General features: G+C 39.3%; 1 protein-coding gene and 1 long non-coding RNA gene across 10 annotated transcripts in view; one reads left to right on the forward strand and one right to left on the reverse strand.

The window, feature by feature from the left end:
• Positions 1-8,782, reverse strand: part of LOC125457275 (uncharacterized) — a 120,908-nt gene extending 112,126 nt beyond the window's left edge. The window contains exon 1 of the long non-coding RNA XR_007248590.2: positions 8,311-8,782. This is a non-coding gene — a long non-coding RNA (uncharacterized LOC125457275). The remainder of the gene's footprint in view (positions 1-8,310) is intronic.
• Positions 8,783-8,837: 55 nt separating this feature from the next.
• The window catches only part of glra2 (glycine receptor, alpha 2), a 187,613-nt gene continuing 182,425 nt past the window's right edge, over positions 8,838-14,025 (forward strand). For 2 of the 9 annotated variants that reach the window (XR_007248595.2, XM_048541369.2), the window contains exons 1-2: positions 8,838-9,571; positions 10,614-10,750. Coding sequence is in view for 6 of the 9 variants with exons in the window: in XM_048541369.2 (XP_048397326.2) it covers positions 9,504-9,571; positions 10,614-10,750 (205 nt within the window). In the remaining 3 variants the exon portion in view is untranslated. Of the gene's footprint in view, positions 9,572-9,672; positions 9,922-10,613; positions 10,751-13,470; positions 13,550-14,025 lie in introns of those variants that run through there. The other 7 variants (XM_048541368.2, XM_048541372.2, XM_048541371.2 and 4 more) reach the window with 7 other exon arrangements.

Genomic DNA, 14,025 nt, shown 5'->3' on the forward strand with positions numbered 1-14,025 from the left:
AACTCATGCTTACTGTTGCTGCCATTCTCCACTCCTCATATTACCCAATACATTGCTCTTTCATATCTTCTTCCCTATAATAATATCAATTTAACATGCTCACATTGCATTGTGATCTGGAGAATCAAGTAGAGAAGTCTTAATGGCCTAGAATTAGTCAGTAGGTGGTACAGACCCAATGAGCTGAAAAGCCTCTTCTGTACTGTATAATTCTACGATTCTACAAATCTCCTAACTATCTTGTATGGAACATTAAATCACATTTTCAACCTATAAAGGTAGCTAGCACATTGTCTTAGACAGGAGATGTCCTATTTGCAACAAATTTGTCTGCCACTTCTTTCATCTTTGCCCATGAAAACTTCAAATTCTTGTGATCTACTTTATATGCTCCTGTAAGTCTTACTTGAAATGTAAATGCATAACCCAACAATGAGCATTCATCTTTCTGCTGTGAAAAATTCTCCTTAATCAACTTTAATGGATCTCATATCTCATGATCATAGATCAATTCAAATAAACTGAACTCAGTTGATTCATTAAGGAAATCTTTGGTAGTGAACAATATGGAATCTAATCATTTGCCCTAATCCAATGGGTATTCATGACCGTATGTCTTCATCATTGTTTTGGGATATAGATGGTATTCGCCCAAAGCTCCCTTTGTTTACAGGTGATAAGTACTAGACTTCAATTGTTTTATACCCAGATTGCTTGTTATCTATAAAAATTACTTACAGTCATTGATGAATGCTCTCCAAAGAGAAAAAAGTATCTCCTTTTCACTCCAAAGCCACCAAGAAGACTATTTTACCTGCAATATTCCATTTAAATGCAGTCCTTAATTTAAAGGCACATGCATTGGGTTCTGGGATAATTTAACTGGGAAAGTGCACTTTAGTCTGGTGAGATTTATTTTCCATGAGCGTGCATGAGATGTGAATCCATACAAAAGGGCTTCTTGATAGCAGGTTCGTGCCACCTTTAAATTTCTGATACTTCGTATTGTCATTTCATCACACCCACCACCGCCCCTCCCCCAACCAGGTTGGAGTTTATCATCTCCTGCTTTTACATTCTTCTGCATGCTTTGCTTCCTGTTCCTGGGAACATTTCAAGATTCCATGTTAAGTGTCAAAAGCTATTTGATTGAAACACTATTGCTACATACTCAAGCCCATTTTCATCAACGTGCAAATCCTGCATATTCAACAAAGCAGGTGCTGTTACTGATTTTTCCTTTCCTTGTTCAGCTGTCCTAATTGCAGCTATGCTGAGATCAGCCCACTTAGCACAGTAAAGGAATTGAGTGTGTAATATTCTGGTCTTTATGGCTTTGTACTACACCTTGAAGTGCCCTTATCCAAGAGAGAACTGAAAACCTTTCTTAAAAGGGGCATGTAAGTTGGAACCATGACTTAAATTTATCTTTTTGGTTAATACAGAACAAAGTTGATATGGAGACTAATTTAAGGCAAGCCTCAATATAAGGCATAAGAGAAAAGTATATTTTGAATGGATAGTGAAATTACTGTTCTGAACCACATACATATGTCAATAGCACCAATATTAATAAATTACATGAGGATCAAGATTAAAAAGTTAAACACAATTATCCATATGCCCCTTTGCGGATAATCAGGACATTTTACTAACATTTTTATAAGAGGTTCCAACAATGTGATTGATACACTTAGAAACCCAAAACCCAACCAGGATGAGTCAGAAATCCCACTGAGTAACCAACTGCTGTGTAAAACCTTGAGAGGTTGACTTCAGGCATTGACTGGGGTACAATAAAATACCATTTGAAAGGAAAGTTAACTACAGACATTTAGTTTCGGAATTGTGTGCCAGTATCCAATCTGTTTCCAATGATTATTTAAGCTTCTTTGTGTTTTGTTTTTGTAATTACTCATTCCAATTATGTTCTGCATCTTGGGTGCTATATTTGCTCCATTGCGTTGGTATGGTTCAAGTTTGTTCTCGACAAGAAAAAAGATAGCCTGCAAAAAATGACTTTTGATTGGGGGATGGCAGATTTTATTAAAAATAAAGCTAGATCTGGAAACAGTAAACTGGGAGCAGCTCCTTGCAATTAAGTCTACAGTAGTACCCTGGGGTGGGGTGGACTTTGCATTCTAAAAGAAGCCAGGGAGAGTAAAGGCCCAACATGTACCCTTTAGAGGGAACTTTAGGAGCAATACGTTGAGAGAACCCTGGATGTCTAGGAAAATTCAGGGCTGGATAAAGAAGAAGAGTAGGGCATTTAGAAAGTCTAAATTTAGCTGTGGCCATAGAGGAATACAGAAAGTGCAAGAGGGAGCTTTAGAAAGCAATTAGAAGAGTAAAAAGGAGTATGAAAAAGGACTTGCAAGGGTTAGGGGAAATCCTAAAAAATTTTGTAAATACATTAAAGGGAAAAGGTTAACCAGGGAAAGAGTAGAGCTCATTATGGACCAAGGGGGCAATCTGTGTGTCAAGCTGCAGGATATTGGAAGGGCGTTAAATGAATAATTCTCTTTAGTCTTCACTCTAGAAAAAGAGAACCTAGGTACAGAATTCAGAAAAACAGACCGTGAATATCCTGCACTGTTTGACATATGAAATGGGAAGGCATTGGAGGCTTCATCAAGCTTAAAGGCAGACAAAACCCCTCACCTGGATGAATTGCATCCCAGGCTGCTGTGGGAGGCAAGGCTGGTAAATGTGGGAGCTTTGACACAAACTTTTAATTCCTCTCTGGCCACAGGGGAAGTGCCAGAGGACTGGAGGATGGCAAATGTGGTTCCACTTTTTAAAAAGTGTTGTAGAGATTAACCAGGAAATTACAGACCAGTGAGTTAGTGGTAGGGAAACTATTGGAGAAAATTCTGAAGGAGCCAATGAATACCGACTTAGAAAGGCACGGATCAATTAGGGATAGTCAGCATGGTTTTGTCACAAATTTGTTGGAATCTTTTTGAAACTGTGATCAAGCATGTGGATAAGGCAAGCTCTGTTGATGTAGTTTATATCAATTTTAGTAAAGCCTTTGACAAGGTCCCACATGGGAGACTGAATGAGAAGGATAAAGCACATGGAATTGAGGGCAACTTGGTGCAATGGGTCAGAAGCTGGTTTAGTAATAGATTACAAAGGGCAGTGGTATAAGGTTGTTTGAGTGACTGAAGGCCAGTGTCCAGTGGTGTACCACAAGGATCAGTAATGGGATCCTTATTGTTGGTTGTATACATAAATGATATAGATGAAAATATTGGAGAATATTAACCAAATTTGCAGATGACACGACAATTGATAGAGTGGTTAATAATGAAGAAAATGGTTGTACGTTACAGATAGCTTGGTCAGAGAGGCAGATCAGTGGCAAACAGTATTTCACCCTGATAAGTGTGAAGTGATGCACCTTGGAAGAAGAGACAAGGTGAGGAAGTATTTAATGAATGGTAGGGCACTGAACAGCTTAGAGGAACAGAGAGAACTTTGGGTAATTATTCACAGATCCCCAAAGTCAACAGAAGGCATATGGCACACTTGTTTTCATTGGTCGTGTCAGAGAGTATAAGAGCAAGGAGATAATGTTGGAATTGTACAGAGCATTGCTCAAGCCACAGGTGCAGTGCTAAGTGTAATTCTGGTCAACTCACTACAGGAAGGATGTGATAGCACTAGAGAGAGTCCAGGGGTGGTTCACCAGGATGTTGCTTGGATAGAGAAATTGAGCTACAAGAAGAGATTAGAAAGGCTTGGATTGTCTTCTCCGAGGGGAGACATGATTGAGGTGCATAAAATTATGAGGGGTGTGGACAGGGTGAATACAGAGCAGCTGTTTCCATTGGTTGAGGGGTCAATATGAGAGGGCATAGTTTTAAGGTAAGGGGCAGGAGATTCAGAGGGGATTTGGGAAAACTAATTAACTCAGCATCTGGTGGGAATCTGGTAGGTACTGCCTGAGAATGTAATGGAGGCTGGAACCTTACATTCTTTAAAACTTTTTTTGGATGATCGCTTCAAAATCACAACGTTCAATAATATGGGACAAGTGCAGGAAATTGGGATGAGCACAATTTCAGTGGTAGTTATGTCAGTGCAGGCTTGATGGGCCAAAGGACATTTTTTGCACTGTATAAATCTATGAATCTAAGGGAAAGAGGAAACAGTGACCTCAAAATTAACTCAAGCAACACATGACTCTATTGGATGATAGAAAATGAGGACACCTGCATGCAGACACCCGATTTAGCTAGATGGCTCATTGGTCACTTTTCTGAGTATGCCTGAGGAATACAGAACCAATCCACCTGGCAGGCTTTGGCTGATCTATTCACCAGGGCCTGCTGGATACTTATCCTGATTTTCATACTTTTCCAGTTGCTATCACTGTTTCACCACTCTTAATCTTTTTAACTCTTCCTCAAGTGTCACAAAAGGCATCATCTATATCTTTTAAACTAATTAAATGCATGGATACATCAAGTATGTCACCAATGCCCAATTTACCAAGACATACAAATGTATCAATTTTGCCATGAATACCAACAGCTTAAATGCAAAATGTAATAGTGATTTTCTTCCCTTAAGTCCAGGGTATTGTAAACAACATTTTACACAGGGTTAAAGCACCAGAAATCCAGCTATAAGCTTTTGACCAGAAGAAAATCTTAGTACTTAATTTAGGATGAATATGGGAATAGCTGTGCACCAAAGATTAACATTCATCTAGTTTGCTTTCTACCATTTTGGTAGTTTCATGCCATAATAATGGAGTTGTTGACTTATATTGGTAATTAATCAATTAATCTCCATAAATTAGTCACCAGACATCAGATGAAGAAAACAACAAATGGTCTAACACTTTGGAAACCAAAGACACAAATTCACCTGTTCCTGTCAACATTCTAATATTTTTCATTTACCATAGGTCATGTCTCAAAATATCCTTGTTGTATCAAAATGTCATTTTCTCAAATAAATCTAATTTGCATTTGAATTAATCAAAGCTATTTTCTTCCATCATTTCTTGAGAGGGCCTGGTCCACAGATGCAACAGTTCCTGGTGTCAGATTTGCACAGAAAGTTCATTCACGACTCTGCGCATTTGGTAGGTAGTTGTCACAACATCTTCATCCTAACACAGTCATTCATATCCCTGGAAATGAATACTTCCAGGAAGGTCTCAAGACCTGCTTGAGGATAAGGACTATCCTGTTATTCAACATGCTTGAATATCTCAGATTCAGTCACAAACATAAGAACTACCATAACATCAGTGAGTGCACCTTTGAGCCAATGAAGCAAAGGCACAATAACATTCCACCATTCAATACTTGCAACATCATTGTATACCACTGCACGTTGAATATTATATACTTCAGAGAGCTGTAATGGAAAAAGCAGATCGCCACCCATATTCAGCATCTGACTGATGACGAAGTGTTAGGTGAAGCTTAAGGAGAAGTAGAAATGCATACAGAATGCATTGCAGAGGTCAGGGAGAAGCTTCATAAAATGGAGCTTCCAGAAAATTTTTAATCCCCCTTCAATGAATTAACAGGCCTTATTATACCCCCATCACCAATACTTTAATTAATTATTAAAGCTATTGAAACCATTGAACAAACGTTTAAACCATAACATTCTGACCATGGTAGGCCCTGGAATTGCTGTGAAAAGATACTGAAAACCATTGTGACACAATTGTTCATTGATGACTAAATTAGTATTAAACACAAAAAGTGCTATGAATTCATTACTCACTCAAGCGCCAATATAGAGCATTTTTCTAAAACTATTAATTATTTGAGTGTCACCTCATAAATTCAGTAAAGCTTAAGGACAGCTGCTGCTCACATTGGGGCCCTTGTGCTGTTTGTGGGTGCTGACTTCTGGATACTCAAGCCTGTGATTGCCTGGCTGCTGTGTAAATTACAGGAGTTCAGCTGTTGCTGGGTAATCTGTCTAATCTGGTACGTTGGCATCATAGCAGACTATGATAGTTTGGGAGAAGATATGCTGATAACATGAACGAGAATGACTTGTCACTCCTGCAACACCTCTGCCATTCCCATGAAGCTTTACATTCAGTTCTCTCCCTCTTCAGAGTCTGGTTGTCATTAATTGAATTTCAAAATTGCAAAGGCTGGTAATATTGACTGCTGATGTGATAATTCAGCTCAAACATATTTGAATTTGTCCAGAGCCTACAATATAGACAGCAGAGTGGCGATGCTGTTTAATAACACTACAGAGATTGAAAGTGGACTGCTTTTTAATTTTAGTTGAGGTACGAAAATCACTTGAAAGTCACTCAATTTTCTTTGCATAATGACTTGTGTAACACAATCAATATTGTTATAATTAGGTTCTGACTTCTGTATCTGTTCTGATTAAGAGATCCAAGCTCTCCCAACTCTCAAACTGTACTTTCTCCACCACTTGCAAGTCTCTATCATGCATTTTCCAAACTATATGGGATTTCAATCTCTGTGCAGGTTCTTGGGAAGAATGGAGGACATGATGCCTCCTCAGACAACAAGCCTTCTTCTGGAGGCTTTTACCATTAGAAGAAAATGGTGAAATTTAGACCAGCTTTAACAAGTGTATGCCATGCAGGTAGATAAATGTAGATCTTCTGAGGCATACAAAGAGCTACAATTAATAATCACACCCTATTCAGTTATGTTCCCAGTGTTTTAAATCTCCGTTGCAAACCTGAATCTGATTTCTCTGTTGAGATTTCATTTATTCAGTTTGATCAACTCATTTACAACTTGGCTGCATTCACCAGCAATTTAAATTTCTTCAGTACTTCTCAAGAACGTTATTATAATTCATTGGGATTTAGGGTAGAAGTGAAAGTGAAAACTACATTGGGGGAAGCAAGAGATACCAAAAGCTTGGAAGCTGAAAACTCAAAGAGAATGTTCTTAAAGAGGCTAGTAATGTCAGGAAGGAATGTGCCAAAGCAGAAAGATTTACAAATTGTTCCAAAAAGCAGATGGACGAAGACAGTCAGATATGTTTGTGTGTGAGAGAGAGAGAGTGTGTGTGTGTGGACATCCGCTGATGACTGTTGAAGCTAATAGAGAGTTTGAAGGTTAGAATGGTTTCAAAGCAACTGCAATAACTGCTATGGATAGATATGATCAAAGTTAGGGATTTGGTGTAGTCAAGTCAGCAGATTGCAATATGCTGAATCAACTGCTAATTAAAAAGGTGGAAGGGGTTAAATAAAATCAATGAGAAATGGAGCCTCTATCACAATGGCATGGAAAAATATATTGGCAACATAATGGCGCGAAAAGAGATAATGCGCGTGATATTTCAGAAAGATGGGAGTGAGGAAGTTGAGCAAAAGGCCTGTGATATTCACCAAAGCATTGCAACTGTGGAAGAATTTTGAGTTTACAGGGAATTTGGAGGCACACTGGGATCCAGACAGGATTGTTTTTTTTCGTTTTGATAACATACAGCTGCAAGCTATAATTTTCATCTATTGTCAGAGAAGCAATCTTCAAGTGTAGTTTAGGGAAGACAGGGAGAAAAATTAAAGAAATAGCTATTACATGCATACATTTGAAAAGACAGATGCCATGCAAAACAACTGCTTGTATAAACTGCTCCGTGAGAATCAGGAATACCATTGGGTAAAATGCAATTGTCTTAATCCATTTATCAGCTCTACTTTGCGATCGTTGTCTTACAATCGCCGGAATATGACGACACGCTGAGGCAATTTTTGTAGAATCTGTTAGTTTATGTAAATCTCTAATTAAGTCGATCTATTGCATTAAAAACCGAAAGAAACGCGAGTGCTGTAAATCAGAAACAAAAACAGAAATTGTTGGAAAAGCTTAGCGGGTCTGGCGGCATCTGTGGAGAGAAATCAGTGTTAACGCTTCGGGTCCGGTTACCCTTCCTCAGAAAGTTAACACTGATTTCTCACCATAGATGCTGCCAGACCTGCTGAGCTTTTCCAACAATTTCTGATTTATTTCAACAATTCACGTTACTTGCAATTTGCTTTAAATCCGTTACGCTTTCCTCTGAACCTGTTGCACTCTTGCCTGGACGATCCTTACACACAACCCTCAGCAAGTACGCGAGACTGCTCAAGTGAGTGCTATTCCCCATTCTGGCCTTTCTACAGTATAGTCATATGTACATTCTAAAAAGTACCGAGATATTTTACTTTATCAGGGATAGGAAGAAAAATAACAGATAAGAAAAGCTATTAATTCTGCCGCTGCTGGAAATATATATCTAATTGAGGCTGCAAATCAGAAAGTGAGACAAACACAAGAAACCTACCAGACAGAGGCAATTGGATTAATCAGATACTGGGCAGTGAAAGTGCCCTGGGACATCCCAGTGCCTGATTAATTAAACATCAACAGGCAAATAGAACGATGCCAGTAATGTCTTTGTTTAATTCAAGACGACCCCGAGTAGCTGCAATTTTATTTTGAAGATCGTGAGACAAACTGTTCGACTTTTGTGTAAATATGCAATGAGCACCTCAAGCCAACACAAAGGCTGCCGATCCTGAAACAGTCCTGATCCCAAGTCGGCCGCTTGGATCCTAGCGGAGCTGGACAAACAGCAACACATCGTTCTGGTCAAAGAGTGCAGGAATCGTGAGAGAGCAACTTTTTGGATGAGCGGGCGAGAGGGAGGGAAAAGAACAGCCGCTGATTTCAAGGAATGGCTCTGATGCTTTGTGGTTGGCAGCAGGTCTGTCCTGATCCGAAATAAGATCCGTCATTTACAATGTGTTGGAAACGCTGCTCCCTACTTCGGGGGGGGGGGGGGAAGGGTGGAAAAAGTGAGGTTTATATCATTTGCAAATACTAAACGTAGATGGAACTGCACGTGCCGTTAACTTCTCCATCCTAATCCTTTTATATAAAAAAAGCCGGCTGCTGTTGCAGCCCGGTCACGTCCCAGCAAGGGGGCTTGTGGAGCATGCGTAGTGTTGGAGTTGGGAAGCCCGGGGAGCTGTCCAAGTGCTGAAATGTGCCGGCGGTGTGAGCTCTCTTCTTTCTGCATTGGCCGCTGAAGCCAGCGTCCCCACCCCTTATCCCTCGCCCTCTCCAGCATCCAGGCCGATGTGGCTGCTCTCCGGCACGAAAGCCGGCGCCCGCCCGTCCACCGTACCATGAAGTTTGAGTCCTCCCGTTCCCTGACGTCGTGCTTCCAGAGGTGCTTTGGGAAAAGATGCCATTCTGACGCTCTTGACTCCTCGCGGCAGCAGCAGCTCCCTTTCCAAGTCTTCCTCTTAGACAATGATACTGTGGACTGATGTCCTGCATTGTTCTCTCTCCGCCTGCATCAACCCAGTCGTACTTTCCGCCAATTGGATCTGAGTTTCCGACACGGTTAACCGATTCTTTATCTTTTTGTTTTGGAAGAGGAGGAGGAGGGGGTGTGGGGGTGCGGAGGTACTTTATTTCTCGAACATTGCCCGCGATCCCAGACTGACAGGGACAGAGGAGTTTGACGGAATGAATCGACCACTTGTGAAAATCCTGACAACGTTGGTCGCTTGCATCTTAGAAACCAGCAACTTCAGGTATGCCTTGATATTTGTGTGTGTGGGGGGGGGAGTATGTGTGGGGGAAACAGTGCACCCGGGTTGTCTTTGCTATTCTTTTATGCAGGCTATTAGCGTAAGCAGGTCGACGGCTGGAACAATGGGAGAATTGCTCAGCACGTTTCACTTCCAATGTATCTTGGTCTTCTGAGCTTGCATTGTAGTGGCGGAGCAAGCCCCAAGCCTATGGGAGAGGTTGTTGTGACGGATCGAAGCCTGTTATTGCGAACGCACTGGTAGTCGATGCCTTTAACGTGAGGGCACTCCAACGTAAAGCTCTCTTCCACCCCCGCGCCCAGAAAATTTGCTGCCCTTTCTGTAAGCGCAGGGTAAAAACTATTTTTTTATTTTCAATCGCCAACCCACGGAGTTTTATTGTGATGGTGGCGGAAGTTGTTGAAATTCTGTCTCATATGAAGCTGTGTGAAGCCTTGGTGCTTTCAGATGACAGTAAATTATTGGCAACGCAACCTTGAAACTGCTTTTATTTTCTTGGTTTTTAATGTGTGAGATTGGCTTAACCTGTTAAGAGGATACAATACCTCTAAATTACGGACGCCAACGAATCTAGCACATTTCTTAACAATGAATCAAGTGTGCTCGTCTTAAGTTTTTATTTACGTATTTTGGGCAGGTATGGGCGGTTTGATGGTCGTGCTCTGTCAATGGACTACTTTTTAACGCATTCCTGTTGCATCTAAGAGCTTTAAGAACATGACTTTCACCGAAATGAAACGTGTTTAGATTGCAATTTTTTGATATATATTATTCCCTTAAAGCATTTTGTAAAGTATGGTGATTGCATAAAAGAAGTGTATAGTTACAAAGAGACCCAGAATGGTCTCCGATTAGCGGCACTTTTTAAGGATACATTCATCCAAATCTAAATTTTGAGAGAACCTACAATATTTCCATCCAATCTGACTCCCTAGTCTTTCCTGTACAATCCAGCGGTATGTCTTTGCACTTGAAGTCAATTGTCAGCGCAGATCTTCCTAACGCTGGGTTGTATTTTCTTCAGGTTAGCACACTCCAAGGAGCATGACTCTAGGTCTTCAACCAAGCCGGCCTCGCAGGCCATGTCCCCCTCAGATTTTCTGGACAAATTGATGGGAAAGACATCAGGATACGATGCCAGAATCAGGCCAAATTTTAAAGGTAAAAATGAGTGATAAATCCAATATCAATACAGCAAGATTAGGAGTCAGAACATTTCTCTATGTAGATCGGTTCTGGGAACTCAGGTGCATTTTCCGTCTAGCGAGGAATTGTGTGAATGAATTAGTATTGCCTGACAGACTTTGTCAAAACCAAACTTCTCTTGAAGTGGGCAACTTCAATGGCATGTGCACAGAGGCTGCAGGATGTGTAAAGTAGAATAGAGGGCAGTGCCCGATTATCAAGTATCTGAATGCAATTTCCGTTTGCTGGATGTTGCCATCAATAGAGTACCCTGAGTCGGGGGCATTGAAGCGAAATCATGTGACATTCGTGTGCAATTTACCGCAGAAATATTGCCGTTTTGAGGTCTATTTGACAGTATTGACAGCAGTTTTCCGTTCATAACGCAAGTTGATATTTTTATTCCGAGTTATATAATCCAGAGTAAACCGAAAGTAAATTTATTTCCAGTCCCCGTATTCTTTTGTTCCCAGGACTGAAAGCAAATATTAAATACGTTTGGATGAAAAGCGGCATTTTGCGAGGTGAATTGTGATTTGCAGGCGATTCGTTTATAATGCGGGTAGTATGATGTACACGTGAACGCTTCCCGTTAGTGTTCCACCTGATGAACATTGATGTGCTCTGGAATACTAATACACCGTCAACAGTGCTCAATGAGTACTGCAAGTCTGTTCCTTCAGTCTGTCCTATCAGAGTGTCGTGTTAACCCATGAATCGATATCTGGTCACACTACTGATAGCCAAAGAGTTTATTACCTCTGGGAAGACATTAAGGTAATTAAATTTGGATCCAGAGAATTCAATAATGACGTTGGTGTAAAAGCGATCTTAAACATTGTATTCTCCTTTAGTCCTCCCCATTACATACGTGCCAACAATAGGAAACCAAACACAGAAGCCACGCTATTTACCATTTTCGGGATGAAGCTTTTCATAGATCTTTAGGAGAGGAGCTGTTTTACACTATCGTTTGCGCAGATGTGATTTTTGAGTATGTCAGGTACATTTGCACATATCTTGTAATAACCTGACATTGTTCATTCTCCGAAATCAGTAATGGTTGTGGTGGAAGAAGGGATGGGCCACGACAGATGAAATGATGCCTCACCGTGGGTGGGATGGGGTATATGTCAAAGTAAAACAGAAATGGGACGCGTGGCATCAGTTTTCAGTGTTTTCTTACAGAAGAGTAGGGCTGGAGATCACAGAATAACATCTTAATAAAGACTATAATGAATTATGGCACTTTCAATGAAGGAAGAAGCTGAAAGGTAGCTATAATCTCTAGTTGTGCTGGAGTGTGCATTTATGATCACGTATGTATATTAGTTTATGCTCTAGGTTAATATTCAAAGAACATTAATAATCTTTTATTTCACTGCATTCTGTCTATCAAGATATGCTATGTGATAATATTACATTCCTGATTTATGTTTTGAGTTCTGTGGTTTGGTTAATTGTTATATTGTATCCCCAGTATCTTCAAGGAAAGCAATACTATTCCTATCTGTAGAATGAGGTCACCCACTTCGTAAAAGGCACAGTGTAGATACTGGGTGGGGGAAAAAGCCTTGATTTAAACTTAGAGACATTTTCAAATTGTTTTATTTTCATGTTAATTTCCACTATTAAATAGATGCCCATAATCTTCTTCAATAATTATTTCTATGCAGTTAGCCAAGTTAAAGGTATATCTCTGTAAGTATACAAAAATAGGCTGCACTTAAAATCATGTAAATTCATTATTCATTGATGTAAGAAAGGGAGAAATTGGAAGTTTGAGTACTTTTGGAATTTATGACTGGAATGAAAAATTCTGCCTGAGGAGAGGTTCCACTTGGTCATGAATATCCTCTAATAATTACAATGTGATGAGGATTTAGAACTATTCAACATATGATGAGGTCAACTTATTCCATTGCCATTTGTAGAAATGTATTCTATAACTTATAATTTAGAAAATACAGGTGTTTCTGGTTTCTAAACATTGTAAATAATTTTATTAATCATTGCTGCAGATACAGAATACCAAAAACATGAAAAAAAAACTCCTGACCAATGCAAATTAAACACATTTTTATGATTTTATTAGATGTTGAAGAACATTGATTAAACACCCCATGATTACATCAGCACTTAATATATTTGAGGTTTTGATATATAATAATTCTAGATAGCTAATAGAATTCAAAATAAACCATTACAGTTTTAAATAGGCATGCTGGTAAGTCATTACAAGTGTCAATGTGTAACTTTAATAGAATATTAACAGTAGACCCAAATAGTTCCAAATTATTACACAGCCATATTTTGTTAGTTTGTTGAAAAAGATAATTTAATTGTAATTATGCTACGATGTTTTCCAATTGTTTTAAAATCTTTACTGAATGCTATTATTTTGTACTTTTATTATTTTAAGATCTGTTAGAAAACTTGCTACTTTCAGTATTGAAGCTCTGATTTGAATTTAGTATGATGGCATGATCGTGCCAACACAATTGACATTCAGACAGATAATAAATCTACAAACTGCTGAAAATAACTGACAACCATAAAGCTGACATCTCTTAAGTATGAAATTTTCTTCACTTGTCAAATGATTTGTGTTCTTGCCAAAGTACCTTCATCTGTGCAATGTCCGAATGACAACTCATCAAACATGTAAATAAACTTTTAAATTATTTTGCATTCAGATTAAATAGACGGCAAGTTTCAAAGGTAGGATGTTTCCCACACATAGCAAAGAAAATCAGCTAGCAAGAACAGTTGCAGGTATGCAGAATTTCATTTCTTCATTTTAAACCTTCTATCAAAAAGACAAAAGTGAAACAATCTGCTTTAGAAGCAGAATACAGTGGTTTTTCAACAAAAGCAAATAGAGTCCATATACTGTGATTTACTTTAGACCATAAGATATATGAACAGAACTAGGCCATTCAGCCCATCGAGTCTGCCCTGCCACTCAATGGATCATATCTGATCTGATGATCATCAATTCCACCTTCCTGTATTTTCCCCATAAGCCTTGATTCCCTTGCTGATTAACATTCCATCTATCTTATTGTTGACTATACTAAATGAAACAGCCTTTTTAGCCCTCACTACCCTCTGAGAGAAGAAATTATTCCTCATCTGTGTCATTCTGAGATTATGCCGTCTAGTCCTTGGCATTGTGAAGTTTTGTTAAAACGGTACAAAGCACTAGCCACTCATCACTTTCCACATCCATGCTTCAAGTTCCCTAAGAA

Source organism: Stegostoma tigrinum, chromosome 12, assembly GCF_030684315.1.
Source record: "Stegostoma tigrinum isolate sSteTig4 chromosome 12, sSteTig4.hap1, whole genome shotgun sequence".
Classification (NCBI taxonomy): domain Eukaryota; kingdom Metazoa; phylum Chordata; class Chondrichthyes; order Orectolobiformes; family Stegostomatidae; genus Stegostoma; species Stegostoma tigrinum.